An 18,459-nucleotide genomic window follows, 5' to 3' on the forward strand; every position below is an offset into this window, starting at 1 on the left:
AGGAGGAAATGGTAAGATTTGAATAGCAATTAGATGCGTGAGGCAATGGAGAATAGTCATGATTCCTAGTTTATGGGCTAGAGTGAAAAGGAGAATGGTGGTGGCAGCAGTAAAAGAGGAGAGTTAAGCTTGAGTTGATGGCAAGAGACCCAAGAGATGTCTTCATCTAGCCAAACCCGTGTATCGGCACTTTCCTGTTAAGTCACGAGTGAAAAGGTAGATTTGAGTAATTGAGGTAGAGATGGGGAATGCAGCTATGAGGATAGCTAGGATCTCACAAAGAAAGGGTATAAAAAGAGAAGTGGAAGGGTGAAAAGTAAGAGGCGTATGGGACTCTCATGGATGGTATATGAGAAGGAGGGTCTACTGAAAGGGCTGCCAAAGAAGTAGAAGGAGAAATGAGAGGATGTTATTGCAGAAGCCTCAGCTGAATAAAATGTCAAGAAGCAGAAGATGAGGAGTAGGATGAGCCCTGAAATTTGGCTAGGTGAAGGTCAATATAGATCTTGGTGAAAGAGCAGCTTTATAGAATAGGAGGGCAGAGCATGGATTGGAGGGGATCCAAGGTGGAGGTGAAAGAGAAACTGGGGGAAGTATTTTATAATTGAAAGTACCTTGACCAAAGCAGGAATATCAGGGATTATACTCACATTCTAGGCTTTTTTGTATGTAGCCAAGGACAAATATACTTACTTAATCTTGGATCCTATTAAAAACACAAGATTTGTCAACATTTGAAAAATTCTATATTTAAATATGTATATTCATAAATGAAGATAGTGTGGCCCACTGAATGGGGCACTGGTCTGAGAGTCAGGAGTTCTAGGTTCTATTCCAGCTCTGCCACTTGACTGCTGTGTGACTTTGTGCAAGTCACTTCTCTCTGCCTACGTTTCCCCTCCCACCCCTTCTTGTCTTGTTTCCTTGGACTGTAATCTCTTCGGTGCCAAGACCGTGTGGTTGTACAGCACTTATTGCAATGGGGGCCCCATTTTGCTGGGATCCTCTTGGTGCTACTGTAATACAAATAATAACTTAAAACAATTGTAGACAACAAATTCAAGAGTTTATAGCTGAAGGGATATAGGGTAGTTGAAGTATTTGGGGACCAGGGTTGGCTTTTTTTGAGGATGGAAAAGCTGTAGAGGTTGTATTAGGAGAGCTCCAGAGCAGGGAGAGATGTGTTAAGGAGTGTGAGGACAAGGCCAAGAGAGTGGAAGGTAATAGAGAGTGGAAGGTAATAGAGTTGCTGGAGCAGGTGGAGAGCAAAGCCAGATCTATATTTGGAAGGCTTTGCCAGTGTAGCTACTGTATATACTCATTCATAAGCCAAATTTTTTTTGGTAAAAAAGTGACGCATCAAAGAGCGGGGGTCGGCTTATCAAAGAGTCTACACCAAAGTTTGACAAATGTAAGCTCTATTGAATTGAATATCTAATACATTGTCATTGTAGATCAGGGGTCGGCAGACTTTGGCTCCCCACCCGGGTAAGCTGCTAGCGGGCCAGGACATTTTGTTTACCTGGAGCATTCGCAGGCATGGAGCCCCTCAGCTCAGTTTGCTGTTCGCAGCCAATGGGAGCTGTGGGAAGCGGCACGGGCTGAGGGACATGCTGGCTGCCACTTCCTGCAGCTCCCATTGGCTGGGAATGGCGAACCATGGCCACTGGGAGCTGAGGGGCTCAGTGCCTGCGAATGCTCCAGGTAAGCAAAATGTCCCAGCCTGCTAGCGGCTTAGCCTGCTAGCGGCTTACCCTGATGGGCCGGGAGCCAAAGTTTGCCAAACCCTAAAATATAGGATCGGCTTATGAAAGGGTCATACAGTTTTTGCCTTTTTTTTTAACCTATCCATCTTGGGGGGGGGGGTGGTGGTGGTGGCTTATAAATGAACGCGTATATACAGTATATTGTTATACTCTACCAGGAAAGTGCTCCTAGTGTGATGGATATAGTTTATACTGACAAAGCTGCATTTTTGCTAGTATAGCCCCATTGGCCGAGTGCTTGTACTTTTTCTGTGCTTTGTGATGAGTCTTCAGTGACCCAGCCCTCCGGCTGAGTCATACATACTCTGTATGTGAGATCATATCAAACCCCTTCTGGGGTACAAATCCACCAGGGGCCTCTCTGTGCCCTCAGTAACAGTTCTTTATCTGCAGCCTTAACTCGGGGCTTGCTCCTCAATCCGTCCAGCAGGGCCTATTGCAGTATTCTGGTCATAACTGTTTCTCAGCCCCTTCTGGGCTTCCTTGAATTGTCCCTGCTATTCAAGCAGTCCTGGCCCTGGTATGGGGCCACATCCCCCAGGTTTCTCTCCCTGGAGACTATTTGTGTTTCTGAGCCTTTCTGGCCCCAGTTTTTCAGCTGGGCCACTAAAAGAGTTCAATTCCCCTTCTAGGGTGTATTAAAGTCCAGGCCACTTTCCTAGTGGCTGGTGGTGGGGACCCAGGTCCGCCCTTTACTCCAAGTCCCAGTCCAGGGACCCTATAGATAGTAGCTTTCTGCCACATCCATTTAAATAAACTGCATCGCTGCTACAATTCCCTGGGCCACTTCCCCATGGCCCCAGCACATTCTTCACCCTTACCTCAGAGCCTTGTCCTGGTTGAGTCCCAATAGCCAGCCTGGAGCACCTTCAAGTGCTCTCTCTCTCTCTCCCCTGCCCCCCCAGCACTGCTCTCTCTGAGGTCCTGTACCTCTCTCAGCCAGCCAGGCACACCATCCACTCTCCTCCAGCTTTAGCAAGGAACTGATCTCATGCTGGCTCTGCAACTCTTCATATACTAGCCTGCTGGGCCCTGATTGGCTGCTCCTTGCAGCCCCTTTCTGATTGTGTCCCATACAGCCACTCTAGGCAGCTTGGAGGACCCTCTCCATTGCCCTTTTCTGGGGTAGGGTGTGGCAGGGCTGCAAGGCCTCCAGCAGGGGGCATCAGGGCCTGGTCCATCCCCTCACAAGCTTATTCCAGCCTGCACTCTTTTCCCTCCTCCCAAGCAGAATAAGCTATACTAACAAATGTGCAGTTTTGCCATTATAAGAGCATCTACACAGGGCTTTTTCTGGCACAGCACCTCACAAATTGTACCTCATCACACACCTGGCCGACATAGCTGTGCTGGCAAATTTTGTCGTGAAAACTTGTCCTAAGTGCAAGTTCTAGGTGGTAATGATGGCGCTGGAAGAGAGAATTTGATGGGAAATAGGGAGATTGTGGCAGATGTTGTCTTTGAATGGTCAACAAATCTTGTGTTGAAGGGAAGTAGATGGTGGAAGAGAAGTCATTTTTAGGAGAAAGTCACAAGTAGGCAACTGACACTGCATTTGTTGGTGTCAATGAAAGTGGAAAAGTGATGTTTGACCAGGAATATGACAAAAATATAAGAGAAGAGTGAGTCTTTTCATGGAAAGAGACCACATGTTTATGAGCTTTTGGAAGCACTTAGCAATATGGGGGAGGAGGAAAGGAAGGTGTTCTTTTGGCTGGGTAAGGATAGTGTGAGTTTGTTAGCATGAACTTTGTGGTAGGAGATAACTGAGAAAGAAGCAAGGATGGGGTGGAGAGGTGGGAAACAATAGCTGCGGGAGCTGCTTCCTGGGCTTGCTATTTTTAGGGTTTTCCTCTAGGACCTCCCATTTAATTTTCTAGCTGTTCCCATATTAGGCCATGTCTACAACACTGGCTAAATCCGTACTGCTGTGATCGATGCAGCGGTGTTGATTTAGCGGTTCTGGTGAAGACATGCTCTCCCATCGACATAGCGCAGTATAGACACAGCTGTAAGTCAACCTAAGTTATGGTGACTTCAGTTACATAACTGAAGTAGCGTAACTTAGATTGACTTACAGCGTTCGTTTAGACCAGCCCTTAGGTTTGCTAGCTTTTTTATCTTCTTGAGGATAACTGCCAGATGAGTCAGCAGAACAGCTATACCTCCATGCATAGACCTAATATCTGACGACCTGTCAAAATGCCATGGAAACTCCTTCACTTGTGACCTAACCCATAGTTGAAGAAGGGTCTGAAAGCTAAAGACAGCCATGTTAAATTACTTTGTTGCCTGGCTTTGTTTGAACATTTAGATTTTAAAGCTGAATTACTGTGGTAGTGCTTTGGAGAATATTGGTCTAATGAAAACCCTTGAAAAATGAGCAGTTGATGGGGAAGAAGGTGTATGTTTGATGGCTTCTTTGTTAAATTTTCAGAAGTGATTTCAGTAGCTAGGTGCTATTGGTGTTTAACCTGACAATTGGAGACAGCAGGTGTTGGCTTGGTGGGGAACGTGATGGGTTTGAATCTAGTGTTAGAAAGTCTAGTGGGCACAGCTGCATTCACTATCGTTTGCCTCTGTGTCGTACAATCTAATTCTTCATTATTACTGTATCACTGAAGTATGTAAGATAACTAACTGAACGTGCTAAATATTCTTTTGACATTATAATAAAATACTTGATCATTAGATAATGCCTTCTGATAACTTGCTGCTTTGCTTCATACTGCTGCATGTTTAGTAATTTTTTCTGCATTAAAAAAAGTCAACATTTTGTCAGCAAACAAATACTGTTTGTAAGGATAGATGAGGGTTTGTGCACAATAAAATACTGCTCTTAACAATTACTTTTATAAGGTTATATTTGTGGCTGCTCATATAAACAACAAAATCTGGCTCATGGAACTCTACACTCTGGTCCACTGTTGCCACTTTATATAACCTGCAAGTACAACCCAAGTGTAACTCTTAAAAACTACAGATTATAAAATGCAAGGCTCATTCCCTGATTGTAGGGTTGCTTAAATGAATGTGCAGTCTTACATGTTTGAGACTTTTGTATTCTATGTAATTCACTGAGCGAGAATACAAGTTTGCATTTTGTTTGAATTAGCTGTGCTGTCTGGGTTCCAGGCAAATTGACCGTGCAGCCCTTGGTTGGGCAAAATTAGTTTTGTCCTAATCTGTTGTTTGTCAATGCAATATAATGTTAGACTAGAAACATTACACTACATTTGAAACCCTTTTTTTTTTTTTTCCTTTCCTTTGGTAGTGAAAATGTGCTTTTTGGAATGGGAAATCCTCTTCTTGATATCTGTGCGGTAGTGGACAAGGACTTCCTTGACAAGTAAGTATAAAGATATTTTCGCATTAATTTCCTAAATATTGCTGATGGTTAATTCTAGAAATGCAACATGGAATTAAGTACCTGCTTAACGCAAGCGCTTAACATTAGTCTTTTCAGTGTCCTCTGTAACATCTATTTATGTATTTGACGGTAACTATCAGTTATCTAATATAGGCTGTACATTCTCTCTTCCCTTAACCTTTAAGTTTTATATTTTCCAAACTTGTTGTTCCCCTCTGATAGCTACATGTACAACACATTTGTCTTGCTTCATATGATACCCCTGATATAATCCAGTACTGCATTTTCATAGATTCCCCACCCCCCGCTTCGGGAACCAGTTCATAATTTTAACAGATTTTTGTTTGGCCCGTTTCTTTAATTTTCTAGCTTGTGGTATTTAATTTGGTTCTGATGTGCTACTTAAGAGCAGAAACTGTTTGATCACATGGATTGTCCTCTTGACGGATTCTGCAGCTCTTACGCAACTCCTCCAAACAGGCCTGCCATTTACCACCGGTGCCACCACCTGTGTCCTATTGGTGGCATGAAGCTTCCTCATGCTGTGAAGTAGCAGATGCAGCTATTAATAGTGCTCCAGTCACCACGCTGTCTCCCTGGATACTTCCACATAAATTCAGCTCCTTCCAGCTGCTGCTGTTTCTTGCTTCTATTTTGTTTCGTTTTTAGTAAGTAGTGAATGGGTTAGTCCTATCGTTCAGAGTAGTCACAATTCATTCTTGACTTCATGTTGTATACATATGTTTAACATTCAGTGTTATCTCCATTCTATCCCCTCAGTTGTTAATGGAAGTATTGGACCCAGAATCAGTTCTTCAATGGAAGAAAAAAAAAGAACAGTTACAGTTTTATCATTCTTCTTATCCTCATCTAACTCATTTCTCTTGCTTTCCTATGAAACTTTTCTGCCTATTTTATACTTGTATTTGTTTGCTCTGCTAAGATTAAAAACAAATTATGCCTCTTAATCAGGGGTTCTCAAACTGGGGGTCGGGACCCGTTGGGGTCGCGAGGTCATTACATGGGGGGTCGCGAGCTGTCAACCTCCACCCCAAACCCCGCTTGCCTCCAGCATTTATAATGGTGTTAAATGTATAAAAAAGTGTTTTTAATTTATAAGGGGGGGTCGCACTCAGAAGCTCGTGATGTGAAAGGGGTCGCCAGTAAAAAAAAGTTTGAGACCCATTGCTCTTAATGATAGAAAACAAACATGACACTATGTATTTAGAGCTTTTATATTTTAAAGGTAAGTTTGATAAGGAGCCTGAATGACATAACTTAGAGATAAGACTGCAATAGAATTGGAAGTGAATCACTCAAAGCATGACATTTTTGAATTCTCCTAACTGGGTTTCTGAAACTCTTATAAATGTTAAATAAATAAAACTCATATTTGGGTGTTTTTTTTTTGTTTGTTTTTTTTAAACCCTATAAGAATTGTTTTGGGGTATATGCCACAGCAATGAAGTGATGGGAGAGCATTGCACTGGGGTTTGCATTGGAAAAGCAACACTATTATAAGAGGTTGACTGAGCTGCTCATTGGGTTGCAAGAGAACCTAGGGCTTGTCTAGGTGGTGTGTTAGAATTTACGTCCCAGTTATTGCGAACTAATGGGCACCAGCATGATGCTCACTAACTGGCGCAGGTAGTCCTTGCTACTCTTTAGTGTAATTATGAATGAAGAATAGTTTGTTGTCCAAATTAAGTCAGCTCAGTGTCTTGAGCATTGGCTTGCTAAACCCAGGGTTATGAGTTCAATCCTTGAGGGGGCCATTTAGGAATCTAGGGCACCAAAAAAACCCAAAAAACTGTCAGGGACAGTACTTGGTCCTGCTAGTGAAGGCAGGGGACTGGACTCAATGACCTTTCAAGGTCCATTCCAGTTCTATGAGATAAGTATATCTCCATATTATATTATATTAAAAGTTTGTAAACAGATTCCCCAACCCAGATATTTGTCATCTTGAGCAGATAAGGCTTAATCAGTTCATGCAAACAATAGTGTTTAAAAATATTTACTATCTAATTCAAATGATATTTTGTTATCTCCTGGGGGAGCTGACCCTTTAAGGGGGGTTGGAACCCAGCCTGACCCCTGACTTTTTAAGCTACCTCCCTAGGGATCAGCTGACTTGTAAAAGCAGCAAGTAGCCCAGCTGGGAAGATAGCTGCATGGAGTGTCCGCTGCAGGAGATGCTGGGGCGGGGGTGGGAGCTAGAGGAAGCAGGCTGGCTCCTATGGCAGGTCCTGGAATATGGTAACTCTCAGGTAGATGGCCTGTAAGAGTACTGGGGAAGAGCTGCCGGGAGTGAGGCGGGTCCAGTAGGAAATCCCTGAGTCAGAGGAAGAGACCGGCTTGAGATGTGGAATTAATTACCAGTTTTATACAGAAGAAAAAATAAAGCTGTAATGGACTCTAGGCGTGGCTTTAATTATTCCTCGGCTATAGATATGAGTCAGCAGCCTACAATATAATTTTGTATCTGACTGTGTCTTCCTCTTTCTGTATGGTGTGCAGAACGAACCAACAGTGTTCAGTAAAAAAGGGAAAGCTTTTATTTACAGTCGGCCTAAAAGTTGCGGCCCTTCCTTTTTTGAAGATGATTTAGATACAGTAAATCCAGTGTCTCCATAATTCCAAAGACAGGCTACTGGATTCCTAGACTACTGGATCCCTTGGATCACTTGATTTGGTCCAGGATCTGAGTATCTTAACTGGTAAAGCTTTTATTGTAACCTTTTGTCTTGAATTGCATCCACTGTGTTAAACGAATTTTAATTAGTGACTAAACAGACATCACTAAGGGTATGTATTCACTAGCAACGTTAAAGCGCTGCTGTGCCGGCACTTTAACCTAGCTGTATAGTCGTGGCACCAGCACTGGAAGAGAGCTCTCCCAGCGCTGTAAAAAACCCACCTCCACAAGGGGAGTAGCTACGAGCGCTGTCTACACTGCCAACACTGAAACTTGCAGCGCTCAGGGGGGTGTTTTTTCACCCACCTGAGCGAGAAAGTTGCTGTGCTGTAAAGTGGCAGTGTAGCCAAGGGCTTAGAGTTAATGATACTTTTTCAATCTACTAAATATTGAATGATGGAGTTTGGCACAAATTTTATTTTCTGCTCACAGAGGTTAAGGCAGTGTTGTTGTATATGACTTTGAATAAGAGAATCCTTCAGCACCAGTGGCCCTGTAAACATCAATAATATACATGCTAGAGTATAATTAGAGCTGTCAAAACTAATTTCATGGTACAAGCCTGATTCTTGCCACTGGTGCATTAGCTGAACTCTGGTAGTAATAAATGATGTAAGGACTTCAGATAAGTTCTCTGTAAAGGGACATATGGAAAATCAACCTCTGTTAAGATAAAGTTTTGCCTCCAGGGTGTTAAATCTTTAAGGTCACCCTGAGGTTACTGAGTATTCATTCTGGGGAAGCTTGTATGTAACTGTATATACTTTGAAGTATGGGTAGAATGTTCATGAATGTGAAATGCTCTGTCTCATATTATTACCTTCCTCTTTACCACTGTTGTCTTAATTATTTTTATTTTTCAGAAATGGTGTATCCAAATATTTGCCTACTAAATATACTGTAGATAGTATTAGCATTTTAAAGATTTTTCTTTCTTTTAATGCTGAATAAGATATGCTGATCTAACTGTGTGTGATGGGGTATCCCAGACCCTGAGGCCCCCTGCTGGAGGCCTTGCAGCCATACCACAGAGGAGGTGAGTCCTCCATGCACCTGCTCTAGGCATCCTAGAATGCAGCCAGTCAGAAAGAGACTGTTTCCTTGCAGCCTCACAGGGCCCAGCAGGCTTGTATAAAAGGATCTGCAGGGACAAAGTGAGTTCAGTCTGCTGGCAGGGCCCAGGGAAGCAAAGAAGGTGCTCCTGGCTGGCTGCTTGGACTTGAGGAAGACCGGGGTTGTGGGGAAGTGGCCCAGGGATGCAGTTAATTAAAGGGATGTTCCATGTGACTGCTACTTAGGGGTTGCCCCCCAAATAGCCACTGGGGAAGTGGCTAAGCCCTGAGCAAGGGAGTTTAAACAGGCCCTGGGAAGGGCTGCATCTGGAATTGTTACCCTGAGAAGGGTGCTGAACTGAGACTGTATCTCAGCTGGGGTCAGTGAACTGAGTGTAAGAGTAGTGGGTCAGTGGGAGAGCTGTGGTTACTGAGGACTCAAATGAAGGCGGAGAGTCTCCACGAAAGAGACCCTGGATGCGCTGCTCCATCCCAGAGCAGGAATGGTTGCCAGGTAGCCAGACCCCAATGGAGGATGGGGCCTGTTGACAGACTAAGGACTGAGTCCAGGGAAGGTTACAGAGACGTTGCCAACGGAAGGTTTCGTGATGGGCCCTGTTGGGGGACTGAGCCGTGGGGGAAGTGGGGTGGGGGCTTCAGGACATTACTGAGGACATTGAGATAGTCTCAGCTGGACCATATACCCCGGAAGGAGTTTTTGTGTTCACACGTGGGCTGTGTGTGACTTGGCCAGAGGGCTGAGTCACCAAAGACCCACCTGATGAGTGCAGCAGCCACAGGGGACACCTTGAGCAGAGAAATTGAGGAAAAAGCTGCAGGCATGCACGCACTCGGCCAGGGAGTGCTCACCTGAGGTGAGTGTGCTCTGTTACACTACCTGTCAAAGTAGAAAATGGCCAGTTTTGGACTGATAGTTTGAGGTTTTTTTTTTTTACATGGAATCTAAAGCAGCACATGGGTATTCTAAGCTCACAACTTACTTTAGATAAGAGAATTGTTTTCACAAAACTTACAAAAAAAATTATTAAACCTCATGCTTTTCCTGTGTTTTTCTCTCTCCTCCCCCCCCCCCCCCCCCCCCCAGTACTTGCAAAACAGATGATAGAGCATTGGCTTCTGTGGTATGGGACTTGCCCCTAAAAAAGAGAGAGTCTTAATTTGTATTCACATTCAATTCATTGTGAATTAGGATGGCTTGTTCTCTATCCAGAAGATTGATTGAGTCATGCCCCAGTATACCAAGAATGTTTGTTTTTGTTTTTCTTTTAGACTGAATCTGCTACATATAAACATGACTCTTAGTTTTGGTATGGTCGTAGACATTTCCTGCTGTTTAAGACTGTGGCTTTGTGTTCTCTGTCCCCTTTCTAAAACCAGTATTGACAACGACAACAACAAATAGGGAGGGATGTTTCTAATTACTATAGTAATGAAGTAAAACAGTCTGGTTGCTCAAGAATTACCACAGATAGCAATCTAATAATAAAGATGCACATATATTTAATCATGTCCCTAGTTTCTCATTTTTTATACATACGATTTCTAATTGAAGTTATTTTTAGGGAAAAAACTCTTTTTTTAGTCTTTTATTTTAGTATTTTGGAATTCAGCTAATTCTTCAAAAACAGATATAAAAATGTGACTCGGCTCCTTAGTCAATCTAGTGGATTGGATTGGATTGGATTTCACTTAGGTGCTGTATCCTGTGTCATCTTGATGCATGCATTGTGAGGAAGAATAGTTAAGAAGAAATTTGGTTTCTTCCGTCTCTGGTTTCTAAGTTGGAAAACATCTGGAACCTACTACCTTATTTAAAGCTGATCTTTTGTGTCAAGATATTGCAGCAAATGAATGCAGCAAATGTATGTACCAGTATATCATTAGTTCTGACTCGATAGCTTTGGAAGATCTAGCACAATGTTGATATAAAGGTATACATGGAAGCCATCTTTCAACTTTATCTTCCTCTATCCTTCTATATATTATTTTTATTACTGCAATTTAATAATGGCACCCTTGGAACAGATCTTCTGCATTCCTGTAAGCTACCTGATTTACTGTAGAAATAATAATAATAAAAAACCAAGCAGGTTTTTCCATTCTTCAATACACAGGCATTTTGACTGGTATATTTCCTCCTTGTCATCTGATGGAGACAAGGGGCTTGCTATCCCAGAATCCTAAGATGCTTTGTCTCCTGCATGATAAAATGATACCGTTCTCTTCCCTTCCTTCCTTCCCTCTCTGAGCAAAAACCATTCAACTTTCAAGAAGGAACAGAAGGATTTAAGATTCCTGTGTTTATATTTAAATTTGACTGGACATAAGAATGCCTAATGGGGCCACCTGCAGCAAGATGGGCTCTAGAACCATGAGTTTTTAACACTTTGTGTTGTGGGCTCCTTTTGGCCTTAATGGTGTGAAGAGTTCCTTTCCTTTCTCTTAAACTGGGATTCTCCCTTGGTAGCAAGGAAGGCAATAATAATTAGAGCTTTGTGGCCAATCCAGCCAAGAGATATTGGTTCAGCCTCCTTTGTTAGGAGTTACAGTGGTTCTCAACCAGGGGTATGCGTACCCTTAGGGATACACAGAGGTCTTCCGGATGTACATCAAGTCATTTAGATATTTGCCTAGTTTTACAACAGGCTACATGAAAAGCACAAGCGAAGTCAGTATGAAACAAAATTTCATACAAAAAATGACTTGTTTATACTGCTCTACATACTATACACTGAAATGTAAGTACAATTTTATATACAAACAGATTTTATAATCATGGTAAAAATGGAAAAAGTAAGCAGTATTTCAGTACTAGTGTGCTGTGACACTTCTGTATTTTTATGTCTGATGTTGTAAGCCAGTATTTTTTCAGTGAGGTGAATTTTGGGGGTATGCAAGACAAATCAGACTCTTGAAAGGGGTACAGTAGTCTGGAAAGGTTGAGATCATAAGATCAAAGAAGGCAGCCACTGCTTCATTCCTGGCTGTTAAGACACTGCAGCCCATCAAGGATAGCACTTGGTGGTGATTCAAATGTTTTATCTTAATGGCTTCTGCTCTCTTTCTCATACAACTATTATTTCTTATATTGTCCCCTCATGATGCCACAGCTTTCCAAAGTATTCATTTCAGCATAGCTGTGCTACACCTTCCCCCAGTTTTTCAGAAGAACTGCTAAAGTTACGATTCTGCATGTTCTCAGTCTCTGCCTATTAAGCATCCAAAGAGATGCAGCAATCCGAGGAAGAGGGACCAGGGTCAAAATTGAGTTGACCCTGCTGGTGATAAATTTATAGTTTGGAAAGTATAGAGTACAAAATATTACAACTAGTTGGTTGCAGAGTTGGCAATAGAAACCAGGAGATCTCAAATTCTAGCCCTTAGCTTTATCCACTAGAACTTGGTGATTACAAGGATACCACCACCTCTGGCAGCTCTTTCAAAACTCAAAAGGTTTGAATCAAAAGTGAAAGTGATTTTCTTTTGGGGGTCTTTGCTTTTTTTCTTGACCGCATTCAAAGTGAAAAATATTTTGCAATAAAATGTGGGGAAAATCCTTAGTAAAATCTGTGATACTTTTGAACAAATGCTGTCAACTCTAACAGGCAAATTCTAAGCGTAAAAAAAATTACTTGAATGATTTACCTTGATCTTCACTTGAGTGCATCTTGAGTGTTCCTGGTCTGGGAGTAAAAAAAAAAAAAATGGAACCTGAGAATCTAACTTGGGTTTGTTGTGAGAGGGATCAAAGTTCTTAATTCCTGCTCCAGAGAAATCTTGTTTAAAAGCTGGTTTCAGTTGCATAAAATCAGCACACAGATCAAGCAATGTTAATTTTCTTCAAGTTTACTTGAAACATATAAAAGAATGACTCCAATAGTAGAAATTCATTTACATCTTGGGTAATAAATATGATTGGCCTCACCCTCATGTCAAACTAGAGAGGAACTTTACTCAGTGTGTTGGCAAGAACATTGCTGCTTGGGATAAAAAGACAGACTTTCATAGGCTGAGTCCCAGTTGTCATTAGATAATGCTGAACATGAATGTTTTTATTAGAATTCATATCTTGTTAAAAGTTGAATTTTATATTAACAGTTTCCATGCTTATATGTCTGTTGTATTGGAAACAGAATGGAAGAGAGAAAAGAGTGCTTTTAATTCACTATTATTACTTGTTATTTCAACTGATCTTTTTATGTAAGGATTATGCCTGAAGGAATTTCTTTCCTCAAACAAAATTCAGATGATTGAAAGGTGGTTTTAAAATTAAAGCATTATAATTACGGTTTAATATTCAGCTTTTTTTTTTTAAGTGTATAGGTACACCTGAAGTAAATATGAGCGAAATTTAATTCTGCTGCTTGTAGAATCTCATACTTTACACTACATTTTCAAATCTGATTTTATTGCCATGAAAAAACTGTTAAGAGTTCTAACTGTAGAAAAATACTATGTTCTGACCTAGGGGTGTTTTGTCTGCAGTATACTGAGTTTCCAGTCAATCCAATATGAAACATTAGGCTCAAAGACTTTAAGGCCAAAAGGGACCAGCATGATTATATGTCTGACCTCCTGTATATTGCAGGTCACAGAACCTCACCCCAACCACTCCTGCAGTAGGCCCATAATCTCTGGCTAAGTTACTGAAGTCCTCAAATCTTGATTTAAAGTCTTCAGGTTGCAGAGTCTACCATTTATTCTAGTTCAAACCCCCAAGTGCTCTGTGCACTACGCTGCCAAATAAGGTGACCCACCCCCACCCTAATTTTAAAATATCCATGTGACATGTATAACATTTTAAAGTTAATACTGAAGCAGGAAGAAGTGAAATTGAAAAGCAGGAGGACCTGTATGAAGACACAGTCAGAGCTGCAGCCAGAAATGCAGATAACTGCAGATATTCATAGTTCTTTAAGGTGAATTTTCTCTCTCTCCTATCTTTTCCAGTATCTTGGCGTGCATATTTTCCCTAAGAAATGCTGTGAAATTCTTCTGCTGCATCTCTGATCTTCCTCTTGTCTTAACATGTCAGGATGTGTTTTCAGTTGAAATTATTAGTTGCTGCACTAATAAATTATCCAAATGACAAGTTCTTATCAGTGGAAATACAGTAACATTTCTAATTTTTAAAATTCAGTATAACTGTTTTCTATATTTTTACTTTGATCTCCTAGAATTTTAATACTGCTTTCAACACACACCCAAAAAACCCCAATATTTTTAGGCATTTGCATCCAGTAGGCTTCCTCACTAAAATGGTTGCATCTTTGTGCTCTCATGGAAGTCAGAGGTGGAAAAGAACATTTAGATCATTAGTCTAGTTCTCTGCCAATGCAGGATTGTTCCTTACACTAAACATTTTAATGTTTTAGTGCAACATGGTAAAATTTAATAATCACAACAAAATAAATAGGCTGTTAACTGATCTACATAAACTATAGACATTCTGATATTTTCCATATCTGTGAACTTATGAAGTTTCAGTGCTCCTAGTACTTGGTACTGGATTTCATCCTCACTCAAGACTGTTGGTTACTAGGTTCCTTTAGAAAAAAGGAATCTCCTTTTTGGATGATTTGCTGCTTGAATTTTCTTGTAGTGGCTTCTGTTATAGGGGCATCTTTTAACATACACAACTTATTTCTATAGTTTGGTTTTATTCAGCTGATTTTACTATCTAAAGACTGAAGTTTATTGAAGCTAGTAAATTGCTTAGGGTGAAAGTTAGGCATCTGCTTTGCCTAAAATGTTGACTCCAAATTATTCCCTGGTACAAGAATGTCTGAATGGTTGCTGACCCTTTTTTTCCCCCCCTTCCTTCCCATTCCTCCAAGCAGGAAATTGCAAGATTTAATATGTATAGTTAAAAAGATCATAATTTCAATCAATACAAAGAGAAACGTGCCATCCTTCCAAATCAGAAGGGTATCATCTATTTCAAACTTATGCTGACTCACACAAACAAAAGTTCTGGAAACGGATAAATATGGATTTCATCCCCTGCATGCTTATTGTCCCAACAAGTACAACGTCCTAGAGTAGATTCGTTAAGTTCACTTAGCATAGCTGGAATTTCAGGACAGATAAAATCCTTGTGTTTGGAGGGCTGATCACTTGCCTACATCAAGGGGGAAATATTTTTTTAGGGAGAGGTAAATAAAGGCCCATCAACTGCTTGACAATGTTGGTTTAAAGTTAGATCAGTTTCCCTTAGAAGTGAAAAAGGTATGCTTGACCTAACTTCTTATGATTAACATGCTGATGACAGGGTTGGGTTTTCTACAGCCTCAGGTTTGTTGTTTAGATGGTAATAACATGTGATTAGTGATATCATTACATCACCTGACTAGGCCAAACAACAAAATATGCTTTAAATTGTCTAACAGCAAAATAGATTAAATTGTAGGCTTTTTAAACATTGAAACATGTCCTGCTATCTGGCAAGTGAATCTTAGTAAGGGTTTGTCCACACGGGGAGTTATTTGTGATTAAGTCCATGTGTGGATGCTCTTATTCAAGAATGCAACAATGTTGCTTTTTACATATCCAGACTAACATGGCTACCCCTCTGATACTTATTCAAGAATGAGTGCCTTATTCTGAATTAATTTAATCCATTTCGGAAGTAGATTAATCTAATTCAGAATAAGGCACTCTTATTCCAAAATTAGAGTATCCACACATAGAGTTAATCAGGAATAGTTTATCTGCTATTAGATCATCCTTTACCTTACTCCAATTAACTTTTATGTGTAGACAATCCTTTAGAATCTATAAATACGTATCTTAAGTTATTTTTCTTCTGTGAGGTTCTACTGTAGTTATAGAGTTACGAACACATTGTGAATGGAGGTTGTTCATAACTCTGAAATGTTAATAACTGAACAAAACTTGATGGTGGTTCTTTCAAAAATTTACACTTTACATTGGCTTGGTATAGCTTTGAAACATTACTATGCAGAAGAAATATGCTGCTTTCCCTTGATTTTTTTTTTTTTTTTTTAGTAGTTTACATTTAATACTGTACTGTATTAGGGTTTTTTTGGGTGGGTCTCTGCTGCTGCCTGATTGCATATATTCAGTTCCAAATGAGATCTGTGGTTGACCAATCAGTTCATAACTCTGGGGTTCATAACTCTGAGGTTCTACTGTATAAATAATGGAAAGGTCTGTCTTCTGGTTTTGAAAAACAAACAGAAACCAAAAAACCACCTATTTATAGCAGTGCAATACCAACAGTAATCTTCAAGGTTGTACAGTCAGCGCTTCCATTATACAACCTCACTGGGGTTTACTGCTGGAAAATAACATTCTGGACTGACTTGTGGCATACCAGTTCCTGGTTAGGGAGTAGCTATTGGGTTTTTCTCCTATTCTGAACTGACTGCCTTACTTATTTGTCACTTGACTTTTATAGTGGAGACGGTTAGTCATGCATTCAGGAACGCTGGATGTGTAGTAAGCATTAGTTTATATCTTGTATCTAGACAAGGCTTTAATTCCATTTCTAAGACTCTCTTATTTTTGATGATGAAAACTATTGTAATGAATTTACTGTACTACAGCATCACTGCCACTCTTAGTTGACTCCTGGCATCAATTCTTGACTTTAACTATAGAGCTATAGTGTATATATTGAGCTTGATGCAATGTTCATAACGTATTGGTTTTAAGAAAAACATATGCGAAGTAATGGTAAAGAATGGTATTCCATGCTTCAAGTGTTGACCTGAATGATTGATTAATTCAACTATGGCAGATAAAGAATAGCCATTCAAATTACTCTACAGGTCTGGCTGGAGGATTCTCAAGATTGCTTCCTGAAAACCCCACAACCACACTTTTCAGCAAGTAGGCTTTAAAGGACCTTCATCTTGAAGGGAGGGGAGGAAAGTATGTTAGTCTGAATTCTTATGGAGGAGCAGGGTATCTAGCTGGGGAGGATCACTATCACCTCTCTGTAGGAGTGGTTGAAAAATCTGGAGCTAAGTTGCCATTTGTGTTGGCAGACAGAGCCTAACAAAACATTTTTTGCAAATGATGCTGGCAAGTAGGTCTGATTAAACAGTGAGAGAGATGGTTCATGAACATTTCGGCACTTTCTAAATAGACTCTTGTTTAGGTTGTGTGTACTTACTCACAGAGAAGTATCTAGGGGAGCATAGTGTGGTTTTTTTTTTGTGGGATTTGTTTTGTTTTTGTATTGATGTTTCTAAAATTAGCTTTGCATCTAAAGTTGAAACTCATTTAACCACAAAACAAGTTTGTTGCTTGTGGAAGCAAAAACACTATAAAAGTTAGTTTATTCTTGAACAGGAACAATACAACAACTTAAGTCATTAATGACACAGCTCAGATATCAAATACTCAAAGGAATAATATTCAAAGGACTATGTAAAGAGCTCAAGCTGTCACTAGGCTGAAATTGGCTTGTACAAAAGTTTTTAATTTTTTATAAATATGTTTATACAACTGTTGCACAATTTGTGCATATGAAAACCTAACTTGAAGTAAGGTCTAGAAGTGAGGAGAGCATAGAATCTAGAGCATCTGGTGAAAATCATGTTAAACATAATGAATGTGTTTGGTGAATATAACATGCATTAGATATAACCTTCTAAAAATCATTCCTAGAAAAAGTGAGAAATCTTGTATAGTTGCATATGCCAACAGTTCATTTTTTTTTGGGGGGGGGGGGGGGCACACTTTCCTTTTCAAATACTTAAGTGCTTACATGACTTATTGTAATTTCTGACCCTCAGGTTTGGTTATAAGAAATTGTTTTGACAAGCTTCTTACTGTATGCTTCAATCCAGAGTGATAGGGTAAACCTTATTAAATGCATCATAGCTTGCCTCAGTGTTGTGATTAACAAGCTGTGAACTTTTCTTTCTGTTGTAATCCATTTTAATCATTTAAACCTATTATTGTTTTGACTTTAATGTCCAAAGCCTTTTAAATCTGTCTTACAATATTAATAGCTGCTTAACATCCTGGTTGCCAAACATGCAGATTCCCCACTCATAATTTGGTTGAATGGGCTGTTGGGAAACAAAACTATGCAGGATAATGTTGGATCAACAAAAGGCTACCACTAGCAATGCATAAATGTATTAGTGGTTATTTCCCTTGTGAGGGTTTGGTATCCTAACTGCTAAAACAATCCATGGTGTGAGACTTCAGAAACTTTACTGCAAACCTAGGGAACATATTACTTTCAAATAATAGATGGTATAGTTTTATAATCCTTAGATTACTACTATGTTAAAATTCAGAAAGTGATTTTATATTATAAACCAGGGGTAGGCAACCTATGGCACGCATGCTGATTTTCAGTGGGACTCAAACTGCCCGGATCCTGGCCACCAGTCCAGGGGGCTCTGCATTTTAATTGAATTTTAAATGAGCTTCTTAAACATTTTAAAAACCTTATTTACTTTACATACATAACTAAACTATTGTTGTATTATAGACTTCTAGAAAGAGACCTTCTAAAAATGTTAAAATGTATTACTGGCACGCGAAACCTTAAATTAGATTGAATAAATG

General features: G+C 40.1%; 1 protein-coding gene across 2 annotated transcripts in view; it reads left to right on the plus strand.

Moving 5' to 3' along the window:
* The window catches only part of ADK (adenosine kinase), a 541,342-nt gene that overhangs the window by 39,683 nt on the left and 483,200 nt on the right, over positions 1–18,459 (plus strand). For both annotated transcript variants that reach the window (XM_054034260.1, XM_054034261.1), the window contains exon 2: positions 5,041–5,115. In XM_054034260.1, coding sequence (XP_053890235.1) covers positions 5,041–5,115 — 75 coding nt within the window. The remainder of the gene's footprint in view (positions 1–5,040; positions 5,116–18,459) is intronic.

The sequence above is a fragment of the Malaclemys terrapin genome, chromosome 7 (genome assembly GCF_027887155.1).
Source record: "Malaclemys terrapin pileata isolate rMalTer1 chromosome 7, rMalTer1.hap1, whole genome shotgun sequence".
In the NCBI taxonomy this organism is placed as follows: domain Eukaryota; kingdom Metazoa; phylum Chordata; order Testudines; family Emydidae; genus Malaclemys; species Malaclemys terrapin.